Genomic DNA, 16033 nt, shown 5'->3' on the forward strand with positions numbered 1-16033 from the left:
AAAAACCAACCTTTGCTATATAGCACAATATAAAGAAGACTGTAAGGGCTCTTATATATAGAATGATTGTAAAAAATTCAACACAAAGAGAAGAAATAGCTTGCATAGCACTAGCAATCATGCAAATGGAGGCCAAAAACAAAACCCAATAAAAAAATTGACAATGCTAAGCCCTTATGGGCTTAGTTACAGTGTTTATCGACTTGTGAATACTCATTAAATCTTGTCTCAATGTAAGGAAACCAAGTGAAAGATATTGACAACTCTGCTCGAGAGGTTGAAGCCTGCTCTGATATCAATTGTTGGATTTATGAATACATGAATTTAAGTATATAGCTTGAGAGAGCACAACTCAAAAAGTGTTGAGAAGTATTTATAAAGAGAATTTATAAGACTAAGTATGCCCTGAAAGTAAATAAATGTGTATATAAGGTTGAGGGAAAGAAACCTCCTAATGAGGGAAAGATGTGCCTAGGTGGTCCTAAATGTGTTTACATATGTTAGTACCAAAACATGGTAACACAGACTAAGCTATCTATTAACACTTACGAAGCCCATAAAATTCTGGCTACTACAAAAAGTCAAACTCAGAGCAAAGTGGGAGGCTAAAGGTGATACTCCATCTTCCTTTTACTTTGGCACTTTAAACAAAAAAGGTAAACAAGAATTGATCGGCTATAGAAAAGATCGAGAAGGTGAAAGGTTGGTGGACAATGAATCTAATTGACTTTAGATGGCATTTAGCAAACATTATAGGATAACAGAATCGTAAGCCCCGGGACTATGAAAGCAAGGTTCAAAGCCTCTTTGATGGATTTATATCAAATCTTTCCAAAGCTCAATCGGATCGATTGGATGCCCCCTTCTCTCTAGTTGTGAACTAGATTATGCTCGGAAAACTATGAAAAATGGAAAGACCCCATGGCATTAATGGCATCTTTGAGAATTTGAGAAATTTCCCTTCCTCCTGCACACCTATGGGGATGCCCAAGTGATTTGAACTTCCACTATTATCAATCGACTATGAACGTTTTCACAAAAATATACAAAAGTTACACGCAGTCAAAAGTAAACTAATTTGATGAACTTTCCATTCTACACGTCTGCCATCGCCATGCTCAATGAAGAACCCGAGAGGTGCAGCAGGCTTGGCCGCTGCCGTAGCGTCTCTCACCCTGGTTTTCATCTACGCTTACATTCGACGCCATGAGCGCCGCGCAAGGGGACGAAGAGAAAGAAGAAGAGGTGGAGTTCTCGATGCTATTGGCAACACGCCGCTCATCAGAATCCGTAGCTTATCCCAGGCTACAGGTTGTGAGGTAAGTCCTCTCTCGGCCGTGCGCGCATGCACGCGCATACACACACACAGAGAGAGAGAGAGAGAGAGAGAGAGAGAGAGAGAGAGAGAGAGAGAGAGAGAGAGAGAGAGAGAGAGAGAGAGAGAGAGAGAGAGAGAGAGTTTTGCTACATTGTACGCATTATTTTGGTTTTGACAGATTCTGGGAAAAGCAGAGTTTCTTAGCCCCGGGGGAAGTGTTAAAGACAGGGTAGCTGTACAAATAATTGAAGAGGTGAGGTGTTCTCATGCAAATGAATTGTATAGTGTATACTTTAGTAGACGCATACTTATTGTATAACACGACAAGTGCATGTCGCTATGCGAGGCTGTTAAAAAGAAAACGTCAAAGCGTAGCTTGACGTCCATACAACTCATGGCAGAAGATTTGCCACAGAAAAGTTTACAGTAGAATCCATGTTTTAGCTGCAATCATGTTCATTGAACAGTCGCTATCAGATACGGCAAGCTCAGTGTTCATCAAATAATAAAATGTTTTATGGGGAAAACCAACCACTTCAGAATGGATGAGAAAAATCTTGACAAATCTATCCCTCTGAACTAAGGTGGCTCTTGAAGTCACATGTTTGACATACCCTTTTTTCCCTCATACTTGTCAGTCATAGAAGAGTCTGGCACAAGGATTTGCATTTCAGAACAAAGAGGACCCTCATGGTGTTAAAGCAACGTTATCAAGGATCAAAATGCAGCTACATCACACCTACACAGCTGAAAACACAAGGTTCTATGATCATGCACAGGTGCTGCAGAAAATATGCAGTTCCACTACTTTAATGGTGCCAGGCAGTTGCTAGGCTGTGCAGGCAGCAGGGCTTGAATCTTGATCATGCAAGAATTAGGATTTGCACCACTAAATGCAGGCATGACCAGTGACCACATACTAATAAGTGTGAGGAGGCAAAAGGGAGGTGCTGAGAGTCAAAAAAGCGGAACTTGCTTCTACGAATGCTGAAATGAAGAAGGCAGATGTCCAAATGGGCTGTCAAAGTATCTCTGTGGGCCGATCTCTCTCCACCTGAAAAGAGACAAGTGAAGTAGGCTGGCTGGAGGCTGTCTATAAAAAAGAAAAAATAGGCCAATAAAATGACTAGGTCGGCCAGCAAAATGTGGCCAACCAGCTGCTGATCTGGGTGGCTGTACAAAAAAAAAAGCAGAAAATAGGCCAATAAAATGACCAGGTCAGCCAGCAAAATGTGGCTGATCAGCTGCTGATCTGGGTGACTGTACAAAAAAATATGCAGAAAATCTATGATCTACCCCACCTGCCCATTAAATGTCTGACCCACCTGGACTGAAGCACCTACACTTGGCAACTGCTGGAAAATGTCCAAATTGATAGGAAATGCATAATTATGCCTGAGAGAACTAATTGTACAATAGTAGGCTGACAATGTCAATGTAAGAGGAAGCACCTTCATAAACAAATCTGCCAAATTGTCCTTTGAATGCAAGAAACACATGGCGGGTGGCTCACGCCAATCTCGGGCAATGCACACATAGGTGATGACAAATTGTGGCCTTCCAAAGGTACTCAAAGTTGAGATGGTCAAACTGAGCACGCCATAACTCATTCTAAGTTTGAGAAGAAAGAAGAATAGAAGAAAAGGCTGATGAAGTTTGCATCTTAGACTCCATTCTCCTCATGACCTACACAAAGAACTTGTTGAAAAGCTCCATCAAGAACTCGGAAGGAGTTCTTATTAAACTCAATTGTAAGGCCTAATGAGAAATCACTTCTTCAATTTATTCACCTTGGTTAGGGTTTCACATAATAGCCCCAAAAAGGGTTTCACCTTGGTTAGGGTTTCACACTAATAGCCCCAAAAAGGGTTGGTGCCCTCATTCTAGGCATATTTTCAGTGGATGCCCACACAATGGTGCACCACCCTAGACTCACTGAGGTCTATATATAGGCCACCTATCCCACACCACACCACCATCCCACATTCATTCCTTCTGACACTCTTGTCACTTTCTTCCACATTCTTCTCTCCTTTCTCCATTCTCTCCATTGCCGTTCACACTGCGCAAGAAAGACATTATAGTTCGTGGCTTTTGTATCCATCTCCACTTGACATTTTACTGCAGCATTGTATTGCCACGTTTTACTGTCGTGTTCTACTACGGTATTCTACTACTATGTTCTATTGTGGCATTCTATTGCGGTGTTCTAATGTGGCATTCTATTCTATTGTGGCGTTTGTTAGAGATTATTCATTCCTTGGACTAGCATTTCTCAGGTTACCATTGGTGCAGTCAGTTCTCTCGGAGGTACTCTTGGAGGGCATTGTTGTCAGAGTGCAGCGATGCGGAAGCGTGGGACCAAGACCGAGAGAGAGAGAACGCAGAGAGGAGAGAGAAAGAGACAGTGGAAGATGAAGATCTGCTGTATAAAGTGTGCTGTATACAAAGATATGCAGATATGTTCAGGGGCGCAGTGCGCGGGACTGTGTGTCTCCACCTCGACGGTGCAACCTGCTGTTCACCTCGAAGTCCGTTGCAGTCTGCACGATCTCCAACTTGAAATCTGCAGACAGAGATGAAATCTGCACGAATCTTTAGCCTGAATCTGCGATCAGAAGTGGGAGAAGACTGCTGGAATATCGGCTATAAATAGCCACAAAATAGGCGCCCAGTAAATGCAGGTCGGCTGCATCAAATGCAGCCGACTGTCCAGAAACAGGTCGGATTGCCACGTGGCAGTCCGACTGTGTAGTCCGACTGCAGTCCGACAGGGTCTGATCGCTAACACCCCCTCTTAGAGCCACATCACCAGCCGAATCCGAGTCGCTCCAACCTGCAAGTACAAGATCTGAACCACCTGTGCCTGCTGGATAATGAATCCCTAAGTCAGATGTCCCCCTCAAATACCGAAGTATCAGTTGGGCAGCCTACCAATGCACCGTCTGAGGTTCACTCATGAACCCCGCCAAGAGACCAACAGCAAAACAAAGATCAACACGAGTGTTGAGGAGCCAAATCAATGATCCAATCAACTGACGGTAGCGGGAAGCATCCACCATGGGAGAAGCTGAATGTGAAGTGGCCTTCTAGTTCGGATCCATAGGAGTAGAAATGGTCCGACAATCCTCCATCGCAAAAGAAACCAAGAGCTGTACATATCTCTGCTGAGAGATGAAAATCCCCCTCTGAGACTGATAAATCTCATGGCCCAAGAAAAAATGGAGTAGACCCAAATCCGTCATCTCGAATGTCTGATGTAAAGCTGCCTTCGTCTCTTTGACCTTCTGTGTATGATCACCTGTGACAATCAAATCATCAACATACAACACAAAAAGCACACAACCAGCCTCGGAAGTATATATATAAAGCTGCGGATCGGCCTTGGAACGCCGATATCCCAATTGTGACTGAAGGAACGAATCAATCTTCTCATTTCATGCACGCGGAGCCTGCTTGAGGCCATACAAAGCCTTCTTCAACCTGTAGACTTTCCCATTTGAAGATCCAAAGCCAGGAGGCTGCTCTACATAGATCTCCTCCTTCAAATCACCATTGAGGAAGGCCGACTTCACATCCAACTGGTAGACACGCTATCTCCTATGGCCAGCCAAGGCAAGAACAGCTCGAATAGTCGCCATACGAGCAGTGGGGGCAAAAGTATCATGACAATCAATCCCTGGGCGCTGTGCAAAACCTTTAGCAACAAGGCGAGCCTTGTGCTTGTCCAAAGAACCATCGCTAAGGTACTTGGTCTTGAAGACCCATTTGACGCCAATCACCTTTTTATTCGGGGGGCGAGGCACGAGTGACCTAGTGCCATTCCTCTCAATAGCCTCCAACTCGGCTTCCATAGCTTTCTTCCATGGTGCGGGCTGTAAAGCCTCCTTCACGGAGGTGGGCTCTCGATCCTGCATAACACGGGTCATCAAACAATAGTTAGAGCAAACAAGCTCCGTAGAATGTACCTGGTGCCTCCGCGACTACCGCAGACCATCCTGCGGTCCCCACTCCTTAGGGACCCCCTCAATCCCTGAATCACGGAGTGTGTCACCGGCCCAATGAGGAGGAGGCCGGACCTCTCCTCGTCTCTCTCCATCAGCTGAAGACTCTGGGATATCCACCGGTGGTAACTCCTCGGGGGTGACTGGTGGAACAGTAGACTCTGTATCGAAAACAGAATCGGAATCAAAAGGCGCGGGCTCCAAAGGAACTGTCTCGGGAGCCCAACTCTCCCCTGGATCTCCAAGAACGGGATGCTCCTCATCCTCTGCTATGGCCGGAACCTCCACGAACCGCATATCTCGACTGGTGTACACATCCCGCTTGACGGGATCATACAAACGATAGCCTTGGGACTGAGAGCTGTAGCCAACAAACACCTGTCTTTGGGAAGCTGCTTCAAATTTATCACGATGAGCCTTGGGAATGTGAACATAGGCATCGCACCCAAAAACCCTAAAAAAAGAAACATCGGGCTTAGTCCCAAAGTAAGCCTCAAAAGGTGTCATCCCATCAACGACCGAATTGGAGGATCGGTTAAGGATGTGGACTGCTGTAGCCACAGCCTCGGCCCACAGAAACTAAGGTGTCTGTCGGTGCTCCATCATGGTGCGCGCCATCTCGATCACACTTCGGTTCTTCCGTTCAAGAATGCCATTTTCTTGAGGAGTGTTGGTATTAGCAAACTCCTAGTGAATACCTTTATCTGCACAGAAACGAGCAAACTCATTAGAAACAAATTCACCACCGTTGTCGGATCGCAAGGTCTTCAATCGTCGGCCCGATTGGTTCTCCTCAAAGAGAAGCCAATCCTTGAAGTGGGAGAAGGCCTCCAACTTCAACGCCAAGAAATAGGCCCAAGTCATCCTGTTGTAGTCATCTACGATTAACCTGAAGTACGAGTTGCCTCTCAAGGACTCGTTCCTCATAGGGCCACAAAGATCCGTAGATACAAGCTCCATCGGTGAAGAAGACCGTCGCGAAGCTTTGTTGGGAATGGCATCCCTATGCTGCTTCCCACGAATGCAGGAGACGCATGGCTGCTGGCTCACCACTATGTCCGGCAACCCTCGAACAAGCTGTCCACGTGACGCCCTCCGAAGATAATCATAGTTGAGGTGACCAAACCGAGCATGCCATAGCTCTGACTGTGTCTGAGAGGTAAGAAGAAGAGTAGGGAGGGCATTAGAAGACGTCAATTTGTAGATGCCGTTCTCCTCATATCCTGATGAGAGAATCTTCCTTGACGCACGATCAAGGACTCGCACCGAATCACTGTCAAACTCCACCAAAAGTCCAAGGGAACAAATCTTATGAACCGAAAGTAGATGATACCCTAAACCTGGCATATGCAAGACCTCTGAGGTATGGGTACCACCACGTCCATCGGGAGTAAGCTGCATCTCACCCCGTCCTGCAATAGACACCGAAGAGCTATCTCTGATGAGAATCTGCCCACGCGAAGGTCGCAACTGGGCAACACCAACTGATGAAGGAGTCATGTGCCAGGAGGCACCACTGTCAACGATCCACTCTCGAGCCTGGGGAGCTGTCATCGCAGCATCAGAAGCATTCGGTGTAGAGTCCTCAATGACAGCTAGATGAAGAAACACAGCTGATGAGGGTGCAGCCACCGCTCCAGAATCCTTCGTGTCCTTCTTGTTGGTGTCCTTCTTGTCTTTGTCAGGGCAATCCTTCTTCCAATGGCCAGTCTTTCCACAAATATGGCATGTGGAATCTTTGTCCTTGTCCTTCTTTGACTTGTTGTCCTCCTTCTTCTTCTTTTGGTCCTTCCCCTTCTTTTGAGAGGCTTGACCTGTCAAGGCTTCCGACTTGGAAGCATGCTGTCCCTTCAGTTATTCCTCTTGGTCCAAGACCATAGGAACCAACTCTTCCCACCGAAGAGTAGACTCACGCCCCGAAGCAATAAGGGCGGAGTAGAAAGCACCGAATCGTGGCGGCAACTTGGACAAAAGTGTGATCGCCATGTCTTCGGAGGAAATCGGCTTCCCCGCATTCTAAACCTGCATCTGAAGCTGTCTAAGCTTGTTGATGTGCTCCCGCAACGAAGAAGACTTGTTCACGGAGAGGGTCCGCATCTGCACCTCCAAAGAAACCCGCTTCATAAGGGTCATCCGGTTATACATGTGATCAAGCTCCAGCCATATCTCCCGAGCCACTGTCAAGTGCTCGATGTGGGCTATCACGGCTGTAGTACAAGACAGAAAAAGAAAAGAACGAATCCGGGCATTCAGTTTGTCCTAGTGAGACTGTGCCTTGGCCAACTCCGCACGAGCATCGGAAGAGAGTTTGGACTCATCTCTCACCGAGGGCCGGTCGATCTCCTCCTGTACAAGCTCTGCCAAATCGTAAGACTCAAGGATGGCCAACATCATCACATGCCAGATGCGGTAATTGTCGCCATCGAGCTTTTGATCTGCGGGAAGAGCTGGTAAGACATGCACCTTCCGATCCATGATCATCTGGAACTCCAAGTCAATCTCTGTAGACATCTTCACCTGTAATGCCTTCACAAATGCAAAAGCAGCCCCTTTGACTGTGAAAACGCAGCTTGCTAGGGCTCTTTCTTCCGCATCCCGAACCTTCTTCACCCGCCGGAGGCGATGAAAAAGCAAAACCTGCACTTAAAGACTGAAAACTCAGCCTTCCTCCTCTTCAGCAGCAAACAACAGCAAATCCACCAACTGGACTCCTTTCCCCCACGCCCACGCTCGCTTCAGCCTTGTTCCGAGGCGCAGCCCTCCCGCTCGCCCTCAAACGCTGGAAACGCAGCCTTGTGTCGCGATGGAACTCCTCTTCAGGTTGGTTCTTCACTTAGTCAGCCCTTCTACACTACTCTGATACCATGTCAGAGTGCAGCGATGCGGAAGCGTGGGACCAAGACTGAGAGAGAGAGAACGCAGAGAGAAGAGAGAAAGAGATAGTGGAAGATGAAGATCTGTGCTGTATACAAAGATATGCAGATATGTACATGGGCGCAGTGCGCGGGACTGCATGTCTCCACCTCGACGGTGTAACCTGCTGTTCACCTCGAAGTCCGCTGCAGTCTGCACGATCTCCAACCTGAAATCTGCAGATAGAGATGAATTCTGCACGAATCTCCGGCCTGAATCTGCGATCAAAAGTGGGAGAAGACTGCTGGAATATTGGCTATAAATAGCCACAAAATAGGCGCCCAGCCGACTGTCCAGAAACAGGTCGGACTGCCACGTGGCAGCCACGTGGCCGACTGCAGTCCGACAGGGTCTGATCGCTAACAATTATGTTAGTAAATATGTCAGCTTATGTGTGAGTCTGTGCATGATTTAGGGTTGGGCACATTATTTAGGATATTTTAGGCATTTTGTATGGTCTTCATATTGGTCATATTCAGCATTTATTGCTGGCCGACCTGATCATATTAAGGACATTTTTTTGTCCTATATATTTAGACTCCTCCTCCTCACTCAGTTACTCATTTGCCATCACATGTGTGGAGACTCTGTGGAGAGAGGAGCCAATGCCAGTGCCCATGCAGCTAGTGACTAATTGTTGTATGCGACTGTCTCGTTTTGGATATATGGATTTCATTTTCCGAGCATGCATCTGAGTTCTCATCTGTATTGTGTTCTTTCTTTCCCTTTCTCTTTTGTCTTGTGTTTTAGTAGTTTACTACAATAGATGTTTACGCTTCCATTGCTGCTCCACTTCTGACATGGTATCGGATTTCAGGTTTTATGCTCCAGCTGTGTTTTCTTTGTTGATTTTAGGATTGTTTTGACCATTGCTGATCAGGCGGTTGCTACTCCAACTAGGCGACCTGTTTTTCTTACGTTTTTTATTGACATGAGTATCCGTACAGCTTCTGCCAGTCCCTCTTCTGCCTTCATGTTAGTTCTAGTCTTCGTTTTGGTGTGTTTGCATCTCCTCATGACTGGGTGATTGCGTTATCGGGCCGTTTTTGCTGTTTCAAGTAGTTTTTGGCTGATTTTTTGACTTTTCACAGCAGATTTCTTCTTGGTTTGATCAAATTTTGGTGAATACTGCATGCGAACTCTCATTTTTTGCAGTTTGAGCTTGTGGTTTGGCTGTGTTCCCTCTTCAAATACCTCCTTTTCTCTACTTCTCTTCTAAATCATCTACAGATGGCTCCTCCATGCACGTTCACTGATGTTAAGTTATATGGATGTGGTTATCTTACATGGAGTGATGTGATGAAGGCTTCGTTTATACAGAAGCGGTTATGGTATGTGATTTGTGGAGCTATTGAACGTCCTCAGCGGCCTTCTCTTGTTCTAGCCAATTTCGATGAAGACAACCATGAGGAAGCGGTGTTTACATGGGATTCGGATGATGCATGTGCTTACTCGGCCTTGCTTTGGTGTATTTCCAAAGAAGTTCTACCGGCGGTTACCTCCTACAAGACAACTTCTAAAGTATAGACGAAGTTGCAGCTGATGTACGTGACACCTTCCACCATATGGGCAATTACTCTTTATGGACAACTCCAACAAATTTTGTTTGAGGCCAAAGATACTATCCAATCTTTTCTACTTCGTGTGACCTAAATCCAAGATTAGCTTCGGCAAATGCAGACAGCTCTTCCAGAGGCTCATCTTATTAGACTCGTACTCTTCAAATGCCCTTCAATGTTTGATGGAGTGACGAATGCTTTGAGGGCATAGATATTATCAACTCCTATTAGTTTTACACATATGACCTTGATGCTGCTTGAGCATGAGGTATCATTGTAGTTACAGGGGAGGCTTTCGTCAGGTTCTAGTGAGGCTCTTGCAGCTTCAGAGAGGGGTTCGAAGAAGAAGAAGTTGAAGACCTAGTGTTACCACTGTGGGAAGAAAGGTCATTTACGGAAGGACTGCGAAGAGTTAGTGGCTTCCAGGAAGAAGAAGGAGATGAAGACGAAGCGGGATGTGGACTCCTCCGATGAGTTATAATCGGCCTTCGACTCAGACTCCGATCCTTTGACCAAGGAGATGTCCAAGGCGTGAAAAGGGTTAGCTTTTTTAGATCTCAGGAAGGGATTGATGGTCCCTTCCTCAGTTGCTTTCTAGTGGTGGTGATGATGGTATCCCTCACGACTCTCTAGTGCAAGAGAGGGAGTGTGAGAGGGTGGTGAGATGGGGCCTCCGTACCTCATCTATATATCTATATAGGTGCATAGGATCTAGAGAGAGACTTCCCTGACGCATCGATTGAAGTTTGGTAGGTTCAAATCCTGGAGCTAGGATTGACATCCAGGTTCATGATGGGCTGTTTATTAGACAGATAGTGAGATTGGTTCCTAGTCATGAGCTCACATGAGGGGACGCTTTGGCAGTTTGACCAAAGGCGGGGAATCCATGGTCACATATGTTTCAAAGGCATTTTTGGTAGGCTAGTCATGTATGCTACTGAGAGACATTGGGACAAATATAGAGATATTCTATGATCTTATCTATTTTTCAGGAGTTGGTACACTTGACAACGACATTAGGTTCTCTTGGAGAGACTTTGGTGGTGGCTTGATCACCCATTGCTTGGGTATCTATGGTTCTACTTGGTGGTTCTATGTTGTATGGTTTATGATTCATTCTCATTTTACCATTGTATTGTATTAGATCACCCATGATTTGAGAGAGGGTGTTAGCAGATATGTCAGCTTATGTGTGAGTTTGTGCATGATTTAGGGCTAGGCACATTATTTAGGATATTTTAGGCTTTTGTATGGTCTTCATGTTGGTCATATTCAGCATTTATTGCCGGCTGACCTGATCATATTGAGGTCATATTTTTGTCCTATAGATTCAGGCTCATCCTTTTGACTCAGTCACTCATCTACCATCACATGTTTGGAGACTTCTTGGAGAGAGGAGCCAATGCCGGAGCCCACATAGCCAGTGTGTCACAGGGACGTGAAATTTTGAGATGCTTTAATCTTGCTAGTAACATTTGATTAGGTTATTAATCAAATGTGCAAGGTTGTTTAGCACATGTGATGCACATGGCAATTATTTCATGGGAACGGGCCAAGGACCTCGAGGATGCAGTGGGTGTTAAAGGCAAAAGTTGTGTTAAGTTATGCCAAGTGGATTTTGGTGGTCAGTTGGTGCCAGGTTCGACCCTAGGACAATTGTTTGGCCATTAAGTGTCAGTGGTGACACTAGGGACTAGCATTAATTAATTAATTAATGCTAGTCTAAGGGTCAACAGAGGTTGGGAACCACTCCAAGTTGCAAATGGCCTAGCCAATTTCATTACAGATGGGCATGTTTAGTTTTGGGCAGGGTCAAAAGGGTTGAAATTAATTAATTCTAAAAAATTAATTTAATGGCTGAAAATGCATTAGGAAGGCTGCCACTTGGCAAAACTTTCCCATGCAACTATGGAGAAGGCTGTTGGAGGGTGGTGGAAGCTGAATTGCAGCCGTTCGGAGCTTGGTAGAGGGAGAGGAGGTGATCAGATTTGGCTCTGAGAGGCGACGATGATTGATCGTGCGCCGCGACAGGATAGGGGGTAGCAGGTTTTCTCTTCCACCTCAAGAGAGGCGGCGGTAGAAGAGGAGGGCTCGGTATAGCTGAGCTGGTGTTTTACTTCCCTTTTGAAGTTGTTGATGCCATTAGATTTGTCATCAGAGCTACGAATCAAAATATATATTTCAGTTGATTTTCTCTCTTTCTACAGCATTCTCTCATCTCCTCTAGTCTATGCTCAAGCATTCTCAGCCACCATTGGTAGCAGAGTACAACCAAATTTGGTGGACAAGAGAGAGTTTACTGTTGTAAACCCTAAATTACAGCACTATTTAGGGTTTAGCAGCCACCTTGGGACCCGTGCCATCAGTCAAAGGCATTGTACACTGAAATCAGCACCGGAAATTCGTGGAATTGTGAGGATTTCAGATGCCAGCCCATCTATTGTGAACTTGGGGTAGCATTTGACCAGTTGGGGTTCCATTAGAGCAAGTCTTGGGTGAAAATCAAGGGGCAATTTGCCCGAATGCTTTGCTGATTATTGGAACAGCAAGTGGCTTTTGAATCAACCAAGGAGATCGTGAAATCTCGGCTTGTAATTTATCCATTAGCAATTGAAATTAAAGAAATACCAGAAGGGGCGCTAGTTTTGGGGCCAACAAGGTGTCCACTGTCCAAGTTTATGAAGGTAAAGTGAGCATTTCAGTTTATGTTCATTTGCTGATTGCTGTAATTAAGTGCTTAATCAGGTTAAACCACCCTATCCGAGAAGGAAGGCTGGTTTCATGGTTCCATTGCCGGGACAAGCACTCAATCTCTTGATTTGGTGAGCTCGAGGTACCTGATTGCAAGCCAAAGCTTTGTGCTAGTGCTGATTTTTGTGCTCAGCTGAGAAATTACAGCAACATGTCTTCATACAGTGAGATGGAATCAAGCACTGATGATGCTTCTCAATATGGACATTCTCATGGGAATGAAGGGAATGCAATGCCTAATCTTGGATAAGACTCTCATGATGGACAACAAGCTGAAAATGTTGTTGTTGGGCAAGATGCAGGGCCTTCAAGCCGTCATGAGGTAGAGGACCAGCAAAGTGAAGAGGAATTTGATGACCAGTTCAAGAATCAGATGAGGACAACAGCAAATCTCTTTGCTGAATTGGCAAAGGATCCTCAGTTCACCCGCTTTTTGAATGTTCCGAAGAAGGACAACAAGGGCAAGAAGAAGAAGTCAACTTCTACACCTTCGGGACAGCAAGGTGCACCGAAGGTAGTGCCAAATCCTTCAATTGAAGCTCCTAAAGAGACCAATGAAGCTAAACAGTTGGTACCTATGGGGTAAGGAATGCAAATGCAAGGCCATTATGGAAGTGCCAATCCAATGGATTTTGGACAGTCGGGCATGCATGCTATGATGGGGCAGCCAGGATACTTTGGTGGTTGCACGATTTTTCATGCAATGGTTGGCCAAGGGCCGCATACGGGAATGCATGGTACAAATCCCTATGGTATGTAGCAGCCAATGCATGGTGTGCAAGGCTCATTGTATTCGGGTATGGCTGGAAATGTGCAAAACCCTATGTATGGTAGCATTGGCTTGATGCCTGGGGCACAAAGTGGAATGTTTGGCAATGCATCTGCATCCCCGAATGCTTATGGGGCTCAAGGAATGACTGCTGGTCATCCAAATGCTTCATTTGGGCTTGGTCATGATGTAAATACAGCAAATGCACCCTTTTTGCAGTAGCCAGTGTATGACAACTTGACTCCCAAAGGGGAAGCAAAAGACTATGATGAGGGTGGAAAAACAGTGAAGTTTGAGTTCTTCAGTGGTGGACAAGATAGGCTAAAGGCTTTGACCTTTATTCAGCAGTTTGATGCAGCCTATTCAGGGGGAAACTTCACCAAATCCTCTAAGATTCGAAAGGCAGCCACTTTCTTGAAGGGGAATGCATTGCAGTGGTGGTCCACGCTCTTGATGCAAGGTAGAGCACCGTCAACATGGTAACAATTCAAGCAAATGTTTGCATCGAATTGGTTGACTAGTACCTTTGAGGTGGACATCATGATAGCTTGAAACAAGCTTGATGCAAAGGAATGCAAGAATTTAGAGCAAGCAATACAATAAGAAGTTTTGGGATACATTGCTGCCCGTCACTTCTTATTGTGCTGTACCCCTTCATGAGCAAGTGGAAAAATATATACGTGGGCTGCCCAAAGGATTCAGGGATTTTGGCATAAAATCCACCATGTCTAGCATGTCTCAGCTCATAGAGACTGCTGCTACAGCCAATGCTTTGCTGTGTGGAAAGGATTCGGGCTTCCAAGAGAGCGGGGAGAAGCCGAATAAAAGGTTGTTTAAGGCTGAGAAAATGGCCATATCTGAAAACCAGCCTGAAAAGAGGCCAAAACAGCAAAGAAAGGGCTCGAAAACATTGGCACAACGTAGGGAATTGATGGCTGCAAATAAATGCTTTATTTGTGAACAGGAGGGTCATATTGCCAAGAACTGTCCCAATAGGCAGCAAGCTGCAAAATCAGAAAATCAGGGAGATCCTAAGGGTAAAAGGCCCAAAACATTAGTGGGATTGGTGCCCGATGTTGTTAGTGATCAACCCAATGATGATGCTACTGAATTGTGCAGAGCATGGGGCAAAATTTGGGATCAGCATGCGTTGATCTTCTTTGATAATGGTGCACGAGCCAACTTAATCTCTATTGATATGGCAGCCCGTCTAGGCATCAAAGAGGATGAGATGGGAGCCATGGGGGAAGTTGGAATGGCATGTAAGGGTTATGCAGAACCTGTCACACCACTCATTGGAAAGCTTCGGTTGCACATACAGGGATATGTGGACAACGAAGAGTTCTACATTGCTCCACTTGAGGGTTGTGATGTGTTGCTTGGTATGCCATGGTGCCACCGTATGCATGCAATGATTGATTTATATGCAAAAGAGATCACTATTCAACATAAGTGAAAGACACTCACACTTGATGTAAAGTTGAAAGGGGAATCTGTCCCTGTTGTATCTGCAGCTGCTATTTCTAAAGTAATGAAAAATCATCTTTCAACATATTTAGTTTTTGCTAAGGATAAGGATGATAGTGAGAATGTTGGGAATATGTCTAAATTATAGAAGATCGCATGTCATTTCTGAAATTGTATGCTGATTGCTTCTCTTAGTCACTTCTAGGGCAGCTACTACGTGAAAGACCCGAAGATCATGGCATAGACCTTATCCCTGGAAGTACCCTCCTAATAAACCACCCTATAGAGTCGGTGCAGCCCAACAGGAGGAGATTGTGAGTCAGGTAAATGAGCTGTTAGAAAAAGGACTGATTCAGCCCAACTCATCTCCTTTCTGTTCTCTAGTGCTTTTGGTGCATAAAAAGAATGGTTCATGGCGTATGTGCATTGACTATCGTACCTGAACAAGATCACGATAAAGAATCGCTTTCCGATCCCTCGGATTGATGATGTTATGGATAGATTGCAGGGGGCAGCAATATTCAGCTGTATAGATTTGAAAAGTGGATATCATCAGATATGCATTAGACTGGAGGATATGCCTAAGACAACTTTTAGGACATCTTTTGGGTTATATGAATTTCTTGTCATGCCTTTTGGACTTACAAATGCTCCTATCACTTTTAATCGGATGATGGATCGCATCTTTCGGCCACATAGAGCATTTGTGGGTACTCTCTTTGATGACATGATTGTCTATTCAAAGAATGAGACGGAGCATAGAAAGCACTTGGACATTTTTTTCAATGAGCTACGTAAGCATAGACTGGTTATTAATGACAAGAAGAGTGAATTCTTTTTGCATGAAATCCACTTCTTGGGACATATTGTATCGGCTGTTGGTATTTGTATGGACCTTGCTAAGGTTGAAGCAATACGTTCATGGCTAGCTTTGAAGAATGTTCATGAGATTCGCAGCTTCTTGGGTTTATGTTCTTACTATAGGAAGTATATACGCGGGTTTGCTGAAATTGCATCTCCATTGCATGCTTTGCAAAAGAAAGATGTGCCATTTAGATAGACAGCAGTGGAAATTTCAGCATTTGAAAAGTTGAAAGAAAAGATGATTTCAGATCCTGTGCTTGTGTTGCTTGATCTAAGGAATTCATTTGTGGTTCAGTGTGATGCATGTGGTAACAGCATTAGGGTTGTCCTTATGCAAGATAGCCGAGTTATGGCTTATGAGAGCCGAATTCTCCACGGTGCAGAGAGG

At 45.1% G+C, this 16033-nt stretch overlaps 1 protein-coding gene and 1 pseudogene across 3 annotated transcripts in view; both read left to right on the forward strand.

Moving 5' to 3' along the window:
- The first annotated feature begins 990 nt into the window (after positions 1-990).
- The window catches only part of LOC148022065 (Pyridoxal-5'-phosphate-dependent enzyme family protein), an 86349-nt gene continuing 71306 nt past the window's right edge, over positions 991-16033 (forward strand). Inside the window, exons 1-2 of one of the 3 annotated variants that reach the window (XM_087696692.1) lie at positions 997-1319; positions 1497-1571. In XM_087696692.1, coding sequence (XP_087552818.1) covers positions 1122-1319; positions 1497-1571 — 273 coding nt within the window. In that variant the 5' untranslated portion in view covers positions 997-1121. Of the gene's footprint in view, positions 1320-1496; positions 1572-16033 lie in introns of all 3 variants that reach the window. The other 2 variants (XM_087696693.1, XM_087696694.1) reach the window with 2 other exon arrangements.
- Positions 9466-14929, forward strand: LOC148022066 (uncharacterized; annotated as a pseudogene).

The sequence above is a fragment of the Lygodium microphyllum genome, chromosome 17 (genome assembly GCF_053477565.2).
Source record: "Lygodium microphyllum isolate KBCC chromosome 17, Lygodium_microphyllum_v1.1.10, whole genome shotgun sequence".
Classification (NCBI taxonomy): Eukaryota; Viridiplantae; Streptophyta; class Polypodiopsida; order Schizaeales; family Lygodiaceae; genus Lygodium; species Lygodium microphyllum.